The sequence below is a fragment of the Excalfactoria chinensis genome, chromosome Z (assembly GCF_039878825.1).
Source record: "Excalfactoria chinensis isolate bCotChi1 chromosome Z, bCotChi1.hap2, whole genome shotgun sequence".
Taxonomy (NCBI): Eukaryota; Metazoa; Chordata; class Aves; order Galliformes; family Phasianidae; genus Excalfactoria; species Excalfactoria chinensis.
The window spans coordinates 1,264,404-1,280,455 of NC_092857.1; the positions used below are offsets into that span (position 1 = coordinate 1,264,404).

At 50.0% G+C, this 16,052-nt stretch overlaps 1 protein-coding gene across 4 annotated transcripts in view; it reads right to left on the bottom strand.

Annotated features, from left to right (window-relative positions):
- The window catches only part of CTIF (cap binding complex dependent translation initiation factor), an 83,312-nt gene that overhangs the window by 4,613 nt on the left and 62,647 nt on the right, over window positions 1–16,052 (bottom strand). For all 4 annotated transcript variants that reach the window (XM_072360149.1, XM_072360147.1, XM_072360146.1 and 1 more), the window contains one exon: window positions 6,821–6,976. In XM_072360149.1, coding sequence (XP_072216250.1) covers window positions 6,821–6,976 — 156 coding nt within the window. The remainder of the gene's footprint in view (window positions 1–6,820; window positions 6,977–16,052) is intronic.

Consider the following 16,052-nt stretch of genomic DNA (forward strand, 5'->3'; position numbering starts at 1 on the left):
GAGGGCTGTGCAGACTGGTGGGAGACAGAAGGCATTGTGCTTTCATCCCTTCAAAGCTTCCATTCTCAACTATTCGTGCCCACACTGAGTGATGGGTAAAAAATGGTTCAGGACCTGAATACCTTGAAGGTCTGTTCCTGGAAATGCTGCCGTGTGACTGGGATTTCCCAGGAGCACTGGGCACTGTTGCTTATCAAATCTAAGGCACTCCACTGACAGCAGACTTGGGTACAGCAGTGAATGTCCACCAGCAAAACAAAGTAGCAAGCATGCACACCTTATTTCTCTCCATAGATGGGCTCTGCAGAAGAGCTGAAGATTTTACATCATCTAGTCTAACCTCTTCATTCAAGCAGCATCTCCTAGGGCACATCACACTGGGTTGCGTGTAGATGGCTTTGGATGGGACCCTGGGCATCCTGGTCTGGTGGAGGGCAACCAGCTCATGGTGCGGAGTTGGAATCGGATGTGCTGTAAGGTCCCTTCCAGCCCACAAACTGTAAGGTTCTATGATTATCCCCTCAATTCCTTCCTCCTCTGCTCCCAAGGCTTATGGCACTCAGAGCATCTCTGTGCTCCCATTATCCAGGACAGGACAAGAAGTCCCCAAAACTACATCTGTGCTTCATCACATACAAACAGTTTCCTCTTTCCAAGTACTGATGGACTCACCTGAATTTGCTGCAGACCTCTGTGTGTAAGCCAAGCTCCCTAGTACACGAGTACACATCCCCACAGCTATCTGGGTTCATTACCCACCTTCTGCAGAGATAACCCATGCCGCAGAAGTGCTGATGCAGAGCATTCAGGGTGCCCACACCATGAGCAGGATGGAGAACCTGCCTCACTTCTCACCAAATCATGCAGGTTGGGTCGTGCTCTGCAGCTCCTCCCATTGGGAGATGCATATATTACCCACTACAGCTGCAATGACACTTTTCCTGTAAGGCTTTGCACTAATTACTGTATAGGACAATGCTTGCAGAATGGCATCAGCAGCGCTGGCCACAAACTGCCTCTTAGCATGCAATGCTTTGGGATGCTTCAGTGATGACTCTGGTGTGAAAGCAAAGAGGATTTCCTGACCTCTTGGAATGATCACCCAGAGCCATGGGGTGGATGGGGCTTCTCTGGGAGCAGCTCTGAAAAGGGGTTGGTCTGTCTGGATGGCATGGAGTGGTGAAAACAAGACTGGGGAAAAGGCAAAGTGCAAATGTGGGCATCGGGGATGAGTAATTAAAGAACACTCCATCAACACAGACAGCTCTAGGATTCCTACAAATAGTTCCCTTAAGAGGTATCAACTCCCCACTGCTAGGCATCAGAAGAACTTCTGGGATCAGAAGACCATAGACACAAGTAGCATCTTACTCTGATACTGAGGTTGCCCAAGCATGAAATGAGTTTTGGGGAATTCCTTTCTGTTATGGAACTGATGAGGTGGGGGACGCAGAGGGCACACTGTCCTCCCACCCTGCCCCACTGCAGACTGAATCAGCAGCAAAAGGTGAGGCTGGACATGTTTGTAGGAAACAAGAATAGCCACCCCAAAAGCTCTGCTACTACAGCCTGTGGCCTCCAGCCTCAATACAATGAAGGTTCCAAGACCACTGGAGATGCACAAGGTGTACCCTACACAGGGATCTCAGCTCCTTTGGGAAGATGCTGATGGCAATTCCCACTTGCTTCATTGGGAAGAAGCCACTGGGATGGGGCACTGCTGGCCCCACGGCAAGTCAGGGGCTGTATCACCCTGCATCTGGGACAACCTGAATGAGTTGCTTGGTGGCATCTCCTTGTCTTACAGCTTTTAGCTGAGGAGGAGACTTGTTCTCCTCTTACCCAACCTGGACACTCTGGGAGATTGGAGGAGATTGGAGAGTAGGAGATTGGTTTGCCTATTGCACCCAGCAAATGACAACACTGGTTCTCTTCAATGGGCTCAAGAGGAGCTCCAACAAGAGATACTTATCAGCAAAAGGTATTCCTCCAAAGATGGAAACCATTAAGAGGCAATTACAGGACACAATGATGAAGGCAACCTGGTCGCTCATCAAATCAGACCATGCAACCCAATAGTGACCCCATTGGGTGTGCCCCATTAGGAGAGGGAGGTAGAAGGCATTGCCCTCACCATCACCCTCACAGGGCCCACCCTTGGCTGCTGGACACTTGGTGCTTTCCTGGCTCTTCACGTGGTTGTGGACACAAATAGCATCACAGAACATCCCGAGCTGGAAGAGATCCATAGGAATCACCAGGTCCAACTGCTGGCCCCAAACCCAAACCCTGTGGCTGACAGCAGTGTTCCACTGTGAGGAGGAAGGACCGTCCCAGGGGACGGCGTCTGCTCTCATTGCTCCTTCCCAAAGAATGAAGGTGCTTCCCCAGCAATCCCACAGGGCAAGGGGACAGTGGTGGCCTGGTTGTCCCTGTTTTTGGCTCTGCCCGCAAAGTTGTTCATAATCCAAGCCTATATTCACAATGGAAGCCCATAGGGAAGAGAGCAAACCCTTGGGGCGAGCAGGGATATGGATAGGATTTCCCCTCTCTGGCACCAGAGCCCTTCCTTGGCTGAAACATGGCACTGCAGTTCCCATGCTCAATGGCTGTGACTGAGTCCTGCAGCCTTCTGGGAACACAAGTTCTGGTGCACAAAACATTGAGCCAAGCTCTGGTCATCACCATTTTTGTGTCTCCATCCATCTCCAAACACCAATTGCTTTCCAGGTGAGATGCCTCTCAGGCATCCCCTCTCAACCCCATCCTTGGCCAAAACAAGAAGCACAAATGAAAAGCCCCATTTGTCATTCTGTGTTGTGTTTGCCTCTATGGTCCCAGGGGCTCAGCTCCGTGACCAGCACGGCTCTGTAGGTGAAATAACTAACAGTTGATTTCTTCCTTCCTCTTCATGCCCAGCTCTTCCTCTGGGACTCGCTTCTCCCTGTTTTCTTGGGTCAGCTCTGGCCACGTGGAGCTCCTGGGCAGGAGGGGTGTGGGGTCAGGATCTGGACCTCTTGCTGCCTTCATTGCACAACAGAAAAAGCCAAACTCTGCCTTACTCTCAGGGAACACAAACCTAAAACCCAACCTCTTATTTCACTGCCAGACAGCTTCCAAATCCTGATGCTTTTTGGAAAGGGAAAGCCATTAAAATAAAAACCCCTCCGTGCAACAAGATGTGATTTTCTCTCCCAGCAGCACCGCCCTGTGGCTCAGCTGCAGCTGGGGAGGTTCTTCCTCTCTTCCTCCAAAGGAGACAGTGAGAGACAGTGCCCTCCCAGAGCTACGACGTTAATTACTGCGTTGGAATACTTCTCTAAATTACACAGCATGGCCCCAGGAGATAACAGGCACTGAGAGGGGGAAGGGAGTGGATGCTGTCTGTGTGCTGCATTGCAGTCCAGACGTGGAGAGGCAATGAGATGGAGCAGCCCCTTCCTTGCCCTACACCTCGATCTTGCAGAGAGTGGGGAGATGTGGGGCCAGACCCAGAGGGAAGAGCATGGTTGTCTTCTGTGTTAATTTTAACAAGTGTTTGGGCTCCCAATATCCAAGTAGTGGCAGACAACCAGGTAAGTTGAAAACCTGGTTGGATGGTTGGGCGCAGAGGGGTGTAGGTGTTGGATGACAACCCAACTCCACCTGGAGGCCAGCAACAGGACAATCCTTGGTCTCATTGCAGGGCCTGTCCTATTTAGCATCCCTACTAACAGCCTGGAGGAGGTGAGGAGCCCACTCCTGCCAAGTCTGGAAACGACATGGATTTGCGAGGATCACTTGATGTGCCAGCCAGAGGGAGCTCAGTGGGGTGAAGGAAGGAACAACAGGAACCTTGAGAAGTCAACAAGGCAAACAGCCAAGCACTGCTCAGGAGAGGAGCACGGGAGTAGGGACAGGGTTATAACAGGGTGGGAGGGAGGCAGAGCCCTGTGGGACTCCACTCCTTGAGGAACCATGCAGTGTCACTGCCTGCAATCTCTAGAGCGAGTTTTTCCACTTTCTTGCTCACCTGCCATAGGCAGCTGCTGAGATTCCCTGGATGTAAATCCAGCTCTGTCTGCTGCACACTGTCATACAAACAAACAAATACATCCCAAGCAGCGCTCGGCACCAACTCTGGGCTGGAGGCAGCTCAGTTGGCAGCAGGCTGGCAGGAAAATGGCAGCTCCCAGCCCAGAGGCACCTCCTGCGTTGGCACCCAAACAATATCCCATTGAGGACGGGACAGAGATATGGAAGAATCCAAACCTCCTGACACCGCTCATCCCACGCTGATCCCATACAGCACACAGCACAGAGCTGGGTGAGGAGCAACCAGCCCAAAATGAGCTTCAGTGGGGCAGAAGTACTCAGAACCAGTTAACAACAGGTGGGATACTGCATTACTTATCCCTTTGCCTGCACCAGCCACAGGGCATTTGTGAACCAGGCACATCCGTGCTGATGTTACTTGCTGGTTCCCAGTCCTAAGCCATTTTCTAAGCTTTGCTGACTCAGCAATGAAGAATAAACACAGCTGAGCTGCAAGAACCAGAGTCCTTTTGTTGCTGGCTACCTTGGCTTTGGAGGATGTGTGAAGTGATGTGTTGCTAGAGCAGAGTGCCCCACACTGGGCATGGGGAAGAGGCTGTGGGGCAGCGAGGATGTCAGCACTCCCACCTGTCATCCTTCAGATGACAGAGCCTGATATGGCACTTCTGAATTGAGCTGGGACCACACGGCCACAGGGCTGGGAAAAACATCCCTTTCACTGTGGACACCAAGCTCAGTAGTGGGGACAAGGTCCTAAAAGTGCTCAAACCTTCATTTTCCCAAGCTTCCCATGTTTGGTAGCCGCCATCGTTCTCTGGTTCTCATCTGCCAGAGGGTCTCCCCCTAAAACTCCCTTCTCCCCATAATCCCCAGGTGCCAACCTTGGGGTTAGGAGACCCACTTCCTTTCTCCAGTGCTATGACCCAAATCTCCCCTGCTCTGATGAACACCTTCTCCCATCCCTACTGTCCCCACGCTGCTCCCACCCTGGTGGCACCTCGCTTTGCACTGGCTCTGTAATTAGTGGTGATGTTATTAAGCTTTTATCAAGGGAAAGGAAAGGAGCTGGAGAGGAAGCTCTGCAGGGGAAGGGAAGAAACATTCCTGCTGTAGCCATCAGGAACTTTCCCCTTCCTCTTCTCACTCCCTTGCTGACCTTTGTCTGAGTCTGTCAAAGCCATAAAGGAAAAGGAAAAAAAAAAAAGAAATAAAGAGAGGAACTAAAAAGCAAAAGAAGCTGGATATAGATAGGCAGAGCAGAGACAGTATCTCATGTTGCCTTGCCCCTGATACTGATTTATCACCAGAGGATGGGTGGATGGAGGTCCTTTCCAACTCAACTGATACTGTGGTTCTACCAGAACCCGGTGCTGGGCTGTTACACAGTCGAGGTTCCAGCCCTGTGGCCATGGGCCACTTTGGGGCATGTTGGAGAACTGAATGGCTCTGGCTCACAGACATCAGCTGAGCCATGAGATCTTCACGTCCAACAAATGGAACAGCTTGAACAGAGCTGTTCCCTTACAGAACAGAGAGATTAGAAAACAAGAGAGTTTAAAAAACAAGCTTCTGCGTGGCATCTTTAAATAATTAGTAACAGCTTTTTATGGAGCTGCTCTGTAGCAAAAAGAAAAATATCTGCAGCATGTGAAACTCCTGTCTTTAGGGTGCCAACCATGCCCCTATGTCCCCAAGATGACACGAGCAACCGTGATATCACAGCAAGGGCAGACAGGAGCGTGTTGGGAACAATTCTGGCAGAACCAGGGCTGGGTTGTGTCATGGCTGTGATGGGAAACAGGAGGAACAGGAGCTCTTCCCAGTGAGGTGACGCATGGTGCTGTGGGCAGAGAATTTGGGGAAGTTCTGCTGTTCTTACCATCCCTCTCCTACCTCCCCTGTGAGACACATGTGCCTCATTGTGATGCCCCAACCATTTCTCACTGTTACACTTCACTGTCTGTGAGCTCTGCCCGCAGTACTGCTGCAAAGACAAGATGTTCATTAAGCGTTTGCAGAGAAAATTTTCCATGTTAAAAGTCGTTCCCAGAAGTTTTTCCCCCTCTCCTTCCCTTGCTCAAGATCTAGTGGAGAGTGTATTGGACTGGTACTGTGGGGGTAATGCCATAGGGAAGCTTGCCCCTCTTTCTTTCCTCTTCTCTGTCTGCCTCATCCACTCATTGGTGTGAATGCCCCCAATCAATAGAACAATAGAATGGCTGGGTTGGAAGGGACCTTGAAGATCACAGAAGCACAGAACCATGTAATGGTTGGGTTGGAAGGGACCTTGAAGATCACCCAATTCCAGCTCCTGCAGTGGGCCGGCTGCCCTGCAGTAAGGCTCCATCCAACCTGACCTTGGGCACTTTCAAGAATGGGGCGTCCCCCTGCCTTTTAGAAGCTTTTATAGCTCCTCTGGTGAGGATTTTTGCAGTGGTGGGATGTGCCAAGATAAACACTGGGTTTGCAGTCCCAACTGTGGGGCTTCACCAGCCCTTTGAGAAAAGAGACTCACACAGACCACGTGGTTTTCATGAGCAGAATCACAGTGGACAGAAGCATCCATACTGCTAGAGAGAGAAACGTTCATTTGGGGAAAGCAGATCTCCAGGGACAACAGAGCAAACACAGGATAGTTAAGATCGGGAAAGACCAGCAAGATCATCTAGTCCAACCCTAACTCATTCCCACCATGCTCAACCCATCGCTATGACATCTACAGATCACGGGCAATTCAGCACTGTCATTCAATTGCTTGGACGAGGACAACTTCTGAAGGCATTACCTCCCTGAGGCAGGTGTAGATGGGGCACACGAGGACTCGGAAGGGCTCCCCGGTGCTGCTCCTCATGGTGCCGAAGACCTCGCAGAGGAAGGTGATGAAACCCAGCCAGCGCTCCACGTCCCGCTGCTGCAGCTCCTCCCGCATGGTGAAATCCTTCTGCAAGAGGGATGGAGACAACAGGCTGCATTAGCAAAACGGCAGTGCTGGGAAGAGGTGACAGCTGACAGGATGGAGAACTGGGAGGAAATGGAAACCCGGGGTGGGGGAGGAAGGCAGACAGTCTGACTCTTTGGTAACAGTGGGGGGATTGCTCAATGTGAGCACAGTGGTTGGGATTTCAACATGGTGAAGCCACCCGAAAGTAGGTAGTATAGAAAAACCCCCAACATCTGCAATATAACAGTTCATGGTGGAGGTGGCCTCCTCTGCCTTGCTCCTCTGCCTTGCTCCTCTGCCTTGCTCCCCACCCTTGGAGTTACATATGGCATTTTATTCCCCAGTGCACAACCAACACTGAACAAGAGCAAGCAGGAAGAGCTCAAGTATTAAGGTATGGGGAATGTGATGGGTGCTGGTGGCTGCGTTGAGTGTGGTGGTCCAGATTAGCTTGCTCAACCCACAGACACCACGCAGAGTCCCAACTCATCCAACCTGTAGACGCCAACCCAACTTGCCCAACCCAAAGACACCAAGCAATGGTGACCCCTGGGGTCTCACAAAATGATGTGTCCAGAAGATGAAGGGAGTACAGCATTGACAGAGAAAGGTCACCCTGCTCTGGAGCCAATAGTTGCCAGGCCCAAGGATTACGAGTGCCATGATGTACAGAACAACATCAGGAGCAAAGTAGCTCCTCCAGCCAGGGAGAAACAAAAGCTTTGCCCAAATTCAGGACCTGAAAAGGGGTGAGTGTGTTGGAGGTGTGTGGTAAAGAGCAAGGAGGAACATGGAAAAAACAAACAGAACACTTTCTAGAGGGCACCAGCACCACATGGATGGCACAGGAGTGCATGCTGCTCAGAGCCAAGAGCTCTTCCCTCTGCAAGACATCCTGTGTGGTACCACTCGTCTGTCTGCACAGTGACCCTGCCTTGGTATTAAAAATGAGTCAGCAATACAGAAGGACAACTTCATTCCCAACAGTGCAGTGCATTCTCAGTTTGGCTGCACATCCTCTTAACTCCAGAACTGAATACAGAAGCTTGTATCATTTCATCTCCCTTTACACTGACTGACTGAGACAGAGGCTCGGCTGCTCCCAGGGCTCAAGCCATGCATGGGAGATCCAAGGAAGGAGCTATTTATACATTTCACTACAAAAGGAGAAAAAAAAAATAATTATAATATTTGCATATGCAGGAAAAAACCTCGTAACACCACTGAGCCACTGCTTAACCACACAGCAATGACTCATTCCTCTCTACGCCTATTTCTATTGGGCAATTTCCCAATGTGTCTGCACTGAAATCAAACACTGCTGGGCTGTTTTGGAGTCTCCAGAGCAGTCTGCAGAGCTCTTCTGTTGTCCCAGGGTGAAAGAGTTACTGACCAGCTCCGGTTATCACCCCTGGGTTACCGAATGGCTTGGAGTTCCCACTTGGCTTTCTAGTGGAGCAAAACAAATCCCAAGCAGATGAATGGTGCCTCACATCTGAGCTGCGGACCTCAGAATGGGATGAGAGCAATCCCCAGGAGCAGATGGAGCATCCTTTTGCCAGAGGTGGGAAACCCTTCAGAACCACTCTGAACCTCACTGGCACCACCACCACCACCCTTCCCCATGAACTCTGTTTGCTCTGGAAATGCCTCTATTAAAAAAACACCACGGATGGGCCTGCCCCATGCTTGCATGGTGAGGTCAGTGCAGCGAGCGTGCCCTCCCTCATCAGCTTGGCTGTATTTTTAAACACACACAGTATTACTAATTTGGGGGTGCCCCAGACTGTCAATATGATCTGAATGCATTTATGGGATGACCTTCTTCTTTGTGAGCTTCTGCCAGCACCAGAAACAGCAAATGCTGTGGGACTCTACTTCTGTCACCCAACAAAGCCCTCTTCTCTCCATGTGGATGTATCACCCACCCCGCCATACCCACTGACCATGTCCCCAAATGCCACATACCCACAGTTCTGAAACACCTTCAGGGCTGGGGACTCCCCCACCTCCCTGTGCAGTCAATGTCTGAACACTCTTTGGAGAAGAGATCGTTCCTAATATCCAACCTTAACCTCCTCTGGCACAACCTGATGCTATTTTCCAAGCTCCCAGCCAACACAGCTCCATGAGATTGCCTAAGACCAGAAGGAAGCCCCACCAGCCATAAGGAGTGGAGCAGAAACCCTTCTGTTCTAGTGGCCAGCAGCGGGCTGAGGAGCAAGACCGTATTTCAAGCACCAGACCTCAGCTTCAACAGCTGCAGCCCAAAGCCATCCCTGGGGACCTGACCACACTTTTTAAAGCCAGGTCCCAAATAGCTGTGCACCACCAACGCACGGTGGCTGTGTTAGAGGGCAAAAGTTGACCATGGGATAAAAATGAGGGTTAATTTCAGCTCCACCACCTTCTGATGGAAACAAATCCTCTGCATTTGGGCTTGTTGCTTGGTAAACACCGGGCCCTTCCTTTGGCAGCTCTGCTGTTTACTCCCTGCCAAGGAGGGAGGAAATACTGAGTCAGAAATACTGCAAAAAGAGAAATACAGAACGGTGAGGTGCTGGTGATCAGAGTGACATAAAAGGCTGTGCTGAATACTTGGTGTTACTGGAAACATGATGCAAAGGTTGGAGCCCTGAAGGGCTCTTTGGGAAGGGACTGAAATAATAACATGGGCAGGAAGAGGGACAGGGCAGATGCGGGGCTGTTGCATGCAGGAGGAGGTCAGGAAAAGCCTGACAAAGCCTTGGTGGCACTGGGGATTGACCCAACTTCTCCATGCTTAAGGTCTATTTCCAGCCCTGCGTGGGCTCCTGTCACCTCCATCACTGATTTCCTGGGAACAACGTGCTCACCTTCCTCTGCACAGTGCTTGGGGTGTGGAACTGAGACATGCAAATCAGAACAATTAGCATTACTCCAACAAAAGAGCCATTGACATTTAAAGCAGATCAACCTTGTAAATTGCAGATGACACCCTGTGCGCAGCCTTGCAGGTCTGGCCTTCACCCAGTGGTGAGGCATTGCTCTCCAACAGGTTTCATCACCGCTTCTTATTCAGCTGGATCTGCACCAGGAGAGCACACGTCCACCTCCTCCCAGCTGCTTTGGTCACTTTGGCAAGAGCAGAAGATACAACTGGTGACCTTCCACATGGAGCTGGCTCCATCATCGCTAAGGCTCTGTGCTTCTGTCTGGTCCTACTCCTGGGACCACCTGCCCAATGTGGGGACCTCACGATTGATTGCAGTGATGCTCCTGAGGTTCTCAGTTAATTATTAATTGGACAAGTTTTAAAGCACTCGAGAAGGAGCAGGGTAATGGATCAGCAAACAGCAAAGCGCTGCTGTTGATCTGGTTGCTGTGAGAGATCTTGGAGCACTTCTCAGTGATGCTCTGAGGTAGCCACGAGGATGGAGCAGCCCAGTCTGGCCATAAGGAACAGCAAACATCATTTAGAGGTTGTCCTGGTACAAAAATCTTTGTTAATGAACCTCTGAATGCACATGCTGGAAAACACAGTGCCCTGAGGGTCAGCAAACTCTACAAATGAGGTGTAGGAAATCTCATTTCTACCAGAACACATCAGCATCTCTGCAGAGTTCCAAACCTCGTACCCTGAAGTTTCTTTTCAAGTGGGGCAAAGCTCAGAGCACAGTTGCTCTGGAAATGTATAGAAGAGAAGGAGACACTTCAGGCACCCTGATTGCTTCATCAGATGTCCTGCACTGGCACCTGGGCAACGTTGGCCAACACGTTGTTCCCCAGTTGCTTTCCTTGTTACTTAACTTTTATTGTCACACTACCTAGGCACCTCTCACGGTTAATGCTGGATTCAGAACATGTTTATCACTGCTGCACAGTGATATGTGACATGTTTCCCACGAACCTGGACCTGACTGTGACAGCTGATCTTAATCATAAGCTCCCAAAACCTTGCCAGTCTAAGGTTACTCCCAAACATATCCAAGGTCTGTGAATTGCTCTGTTTATCCCAAGAGCTCTGTTTATCTCACCCAGCAGGCTGGTCTGTGTCAGCACTGCAGGAGCATAAGAGCAATTTTTTTGACCTTAAAACAGAAAAAAGAAAGCAGAATGTCCTGGGAAGCCCACAGCAGGTCTCCAGGTTCATAGAAGGATGGGTTTTCTCTTTGTCTGCCCACAGCATGACCACTGGGACAAGGAGGGAAGAGGAGGAGACGGGGTTAACAGCTCTCATCCAGACACATTCGTGGCACCCAGAGTTCGTGTAACAATTCATGCCGGGACCCTTTTCTAAATTCTTTTGGTCATGGGAGAAAATGCTGCAACTGTTTAGTCTACAGGGAGTGGTGGCTCTGGCCCAGCACTTGGACGCTGCTGAGCAATCATGCTGGCCCCTCCAACCTTATCTCTGCTTTCTGCCTGCCCCTCTGCACCAGCAGCCAAGTGTCTGCTGGGCATGGACCACAGTACTGCTGCTGGTGACAGTGCTGGAGGATCCATGCAATGGGGATGAGCAATGACCAACAGCCACAGTCCCAAAGTGAAGTACTGGTATACTAAAAATGTCACCATCCAACTCTATTTACACAAAAGACTGCAGAAAGTCTTCCTTGGGTGCTAATGTTTATAGATCCTATGAACAGGGATCCTATAACAGGGAACTTCTACAACAGCAAATATTTCCCTTGGCAAGCTTTTTTATTTTTCCTCTTTTTAGGGTTGAAAAAGATCCATTGATCTGTTCCCAGTTGCTCCAGTAAAGGATGTTGGCCAATACATCCTCCAGTGCTACCCAGGCGATGCCGTTGAACACATCCTCCTCCAGTGGGACCCAAGTGACACGGTGACCATGTCCATAACCTAAACACACTGCAAGATCCCTGTATACAGTTTCACTTCCTGGTCCTCCTGGGCCAGAGGTGATATCACTGTTGGGTTTGCAGCCCTGCCAGACAGCACTGTTCCATGTGCCCCTTCCACCCTTATTTATTAATATATAATGCAGTGCATCTTGCTCCTCACCTGAGCTCATCGCATGCCTGCTCCCTGCGGTCGCTGCTGATGGGAGTCAGAAACCAGCCCTGGGCAACCCCTCACTTTACCCCACTTTGGGGAGCTGCAGGGTGGTCCCCAGGTCAGGGGATGCTTTGTCAGGGGCTGACCCCAAACACCTCCATCCTGGGGGCACAGAGACATGGCCAGCAGCATTTTCTGTGTCCCCACATTATTGATGGGGAGGGGGAACAACACTGGAGCAGGGATTTCCCAACCCTGCAGCAGTCTGACCCATCTGACGTAGGGCAGAGGGAGCAGATGGCCTGGCAGGCTGTTGCATTAACTCGGCTGAGTCCCCCGGGTTGGCAAACCTCATCCTGTGTCCTGAGGATGGATTTGAGCCTTTTAAGAGAAAATGGGTCCTCTTCCCAACAAAATCAATGTGCCGAGTGCAGCTTTTAAAACTCCATCCAGCCTGGCGTGAGTTGCAAAGTTGTTCTTAATGCTGTGAGAATTCCTAAATTTCTTTGTATTCGGATGGATTTTAGGGCTTTTTTCCACTTTTTATTTTATTTTATTTTATTTGCCAGGCTGGGTTTACCTCACTCAGCACTGAGTATCCTCACCTCAGCAGTGGGTGGGAGCAGCTCGGGGCTCCCCAGCAGACAGCAGCTGCCTGGATCTGGCTGGATTTGCAGGCAGGCTGCAGGCAGGCTGCACAGTCCACAGTCTCCACCTAGAGACCAGCAGAGCCTCTGCTTAGTGCTGCAGGACCCGTCCATGCCTGATGCATGGTGAGAAAGGGGAAGCTCCATGCCCAGCCTGGGTGAGATGCTCTCCTAGGAGATGGTGGGACCTCAAACCACATCCTGAGCTTACAGGGGGGTTAAGCCCTGCCATGACCCAGCTCACTCTTCTTCCCACATCCTTGTGCTCAGCATGGCAATCGCTGCCCTTTGCATTCTGATTTATCAAAGGGAATCAATAAGAATCAAAGAACAATTAAGGTCAGAAAGGACTTTCAGGATAGTAAATCCAACCATCAGCTGTCGGTTGATTCTCTAGCATTAATGCCACAATATTTATGTCCCCAAAAGGGATTCCAGCTCAATTTTACACTTCTGTAGAGTCTTTTGTCTTACAGAAGACAAGACCAGGCTTATGAGCTTTATCGCTTTCCTGGCTTTTCCTCTCCAGGAGGAGAGGAACATCCCCAGTCCAGCACAGTTCACACAAACACCAGTGTGACCCACACCAAAAGCCTCAGGATTTGAGTTCAGGTTTTCAAACCAGGGAGAGACACAGAACTGAACCATGAAACAGCCCTTTCTGGAGTGTCAGGAGGTTAAGCCAACATGGCTCACCGGAACCTCTCAGGTCAAATGCTGTGTTTGAGCAAGCACGAGGCTGAAGAGCACAGAAGAATCCCTGCAAGGATATGCAGTAGGGATTATAATTGGGTATGCACTAGGGTATGCAACTGGTATGTAAGGGTATGTAAGCACGTGTGCAGGAGAGCATGCAACTGAGTATGGAGAAGGGCATGCAGAGTTGTATGCAGAAGGGCATGCAGAGTTGTATGCAGAAGGGCACGCAGAGTTGTATGCAGAAGGGCACACAGTTTGGTATACAGCATGGTATGCAATAAGGAATGCAACTGGGCATGCAGAAAGGTGTGCAATAGCAATAACCCTGCTGGCCCCTGGCTCAGAGGTATCTCTAAATGAAGAGGCTTCATCTCAGGCCGAGTGCACGTGTGAGCCCTGCGATGGGTTGCGCTGGGTGCTGTGCAGGGATGCACCTTTCATTTCTATTTTATTTTATTTATTTATTTTCCTAAGGAAAGTATCAGCCTTCTGTTTGATGTGTTGTTGGGTGGGTTGCTAAGGGGAGCAGTGTAAGATTACAGCCCCAGTGATGTCCTCTCTAATAATATACTCCACTCTGCATAGCTCAGATGCAGACACATCTCAGCTATAAAGAGCACGGAGATTTCACCAGAGGAATACTCCAACTAATGTTACATGTAGAGGGTTTGTGGCATGCTGCTCAACACTTTCCCACCAAAGAGAAAAGCACCACGGCCAGCAGAAGCCAGCAGCTGATGCTATGACAAGCAAAAATCTGCAGGAGCCTTCCATTTATCAACTGCAAAGGGACCTACTGAGGGCAAAGAAACCACACACTAAGACATCTTCCATGCCATTGTCCCCCAAGACCCCCAGTTCAGCTATGTTTATCTCAAGAGCTCACACAGCCCCAGATCACTCCTGGTAACAAAACAAACCCAGTGAGGAGAAATCCCAAACTGAACCCAATGAGGAGAAATCCCAAACCAAACTCAACGAGGAGTCCAAAGCAAACCCAATGAGGGGAAACTCCAAACTAAACCAAGCCCAGCACCAAGCTTGGGGTCAGCAGCATCTCCCTAGGGCTGCCCAACCACCTACCCCACAGCATCCCAATGAGTTCCCAGCATCCAAACTCAACAGCAGAGCTGGAATTGGGCACCAAAACACAGAGAGGGCAAAATGTAACCCAAGGTATTCCCAACATCCATCCTCTTGTTTCGCATCACAGCAGACACCACGAGACTTTGGCACCCTAAATGCATTGGCCCTGTCTCGGCCAGGAGGGGCTCATTAGAGGACCTGCTGGCAGGGAGGGGATTCACAGCCATTTTGCTCCCAAAGGAAAAAAAAGGACAAACAAGTCCATCCTGCCCAGACCTTCAAAACAGAGGCATCTGCCAGCACCATATGGGGGAGTGTGGCTCAGAGGGGCACTGAGATCCTGATTTATCACACCCTGGTGCAGTGAGCTCCTTAGGTCCGGGGATTAGATTAGTCTGAAAGGTGCTGGAGAGACAAAAATCCAGCCCCAGAGCAAATGTTCTGTTAGAGGTTTTTAATTAATGAAAAATGATCTAGAAATAGCTGTTGGAAAACATCTGTCTGATGGTGGAGAGGCCACGGCTGAAGCTTGGCAACAGTGGGTTTTCCCAAGCACTGCCAACTCCTCAGTTTCACAGCTTCTGTTCCCTGGACACAGGTCCATCTCCAAACCTGAATGTACCACAAAAAAGCACTGATTTGGGGCTGACCAAAAAACGTAAGAGCCAACTGCTTGCAGACTGTCAGGATGCTTCACTATCAGAATGAAGTGCTTTCTCGTTTCTCTTTGATTTCTCTGCTGCTTTCCAAAGCAGGCACTGTGCTCCCTCCCTGCACCCCAAGCATAACAAATCTGGGTTCCATGTTCCTGGGAAGCACTCAGGGACTCTATGGAGAAATTAGATCTATTATTTATCCTGTACTCATGCCACAGTAGGCTGGATGTGAATCCACTCATTACTGCACATGATGCTGCAACACACATCAGAGCTCGCTGGGTCAGCTGGAAGGAGCTTCTGTTTTACTTTGTTCCTTCTTTGCCTGATCCCCTTGCTGATAAACATCACCAAAACACAAGACCAGATAATGACTTCACCTAAAGAACCTAATAACCAAACATTAAAACACATTCATGTTTTAAAAATGGCAAATATGTCACTTGGTGCTCAGCCATAAAACTGTTCCTTCATAGGAAACACAAGTCATGTTAGCCATGGAGATCCCTTCCCAATTACACTGTGGCTGTTGGGTGGGGAAGGAGCCATCCTGCAGTCCTTGGTGTGCTCTGGTACCCATGTTCACCTTCACCTGCATCCCCTCATCTTCACGCCCACCCTCCTCATTCTCAGCCCTTTCAGCAGCCAAAGTCTCAAAAGCATGATCAGGGACTCAGAGAAAAATAATGAGAGATACAAGAAGAAACACAAGTTGGCTTTTGTGATGCATGTGTGAAAGGTACCTGAAGAAAGCAGCTGAGCAGCCTGGCTGGAGGATCCAGAACTACTACAGACAAGAGGGAAACGATGGCTGAGGGAGATGGAAGACCTGCCCATGGTAAAGGACTGATTGCTAGCACAGCAGAGCCCTGAATCTGACAGACAGCAGAACCAGAGTAGTGTCTATCAGCTTCCCTCTCATCTCCACATGGAAATTTGTTGCCAAAAATCTACGTGTTTCTAGACCGAGTTTCAATTTCTGAAAAA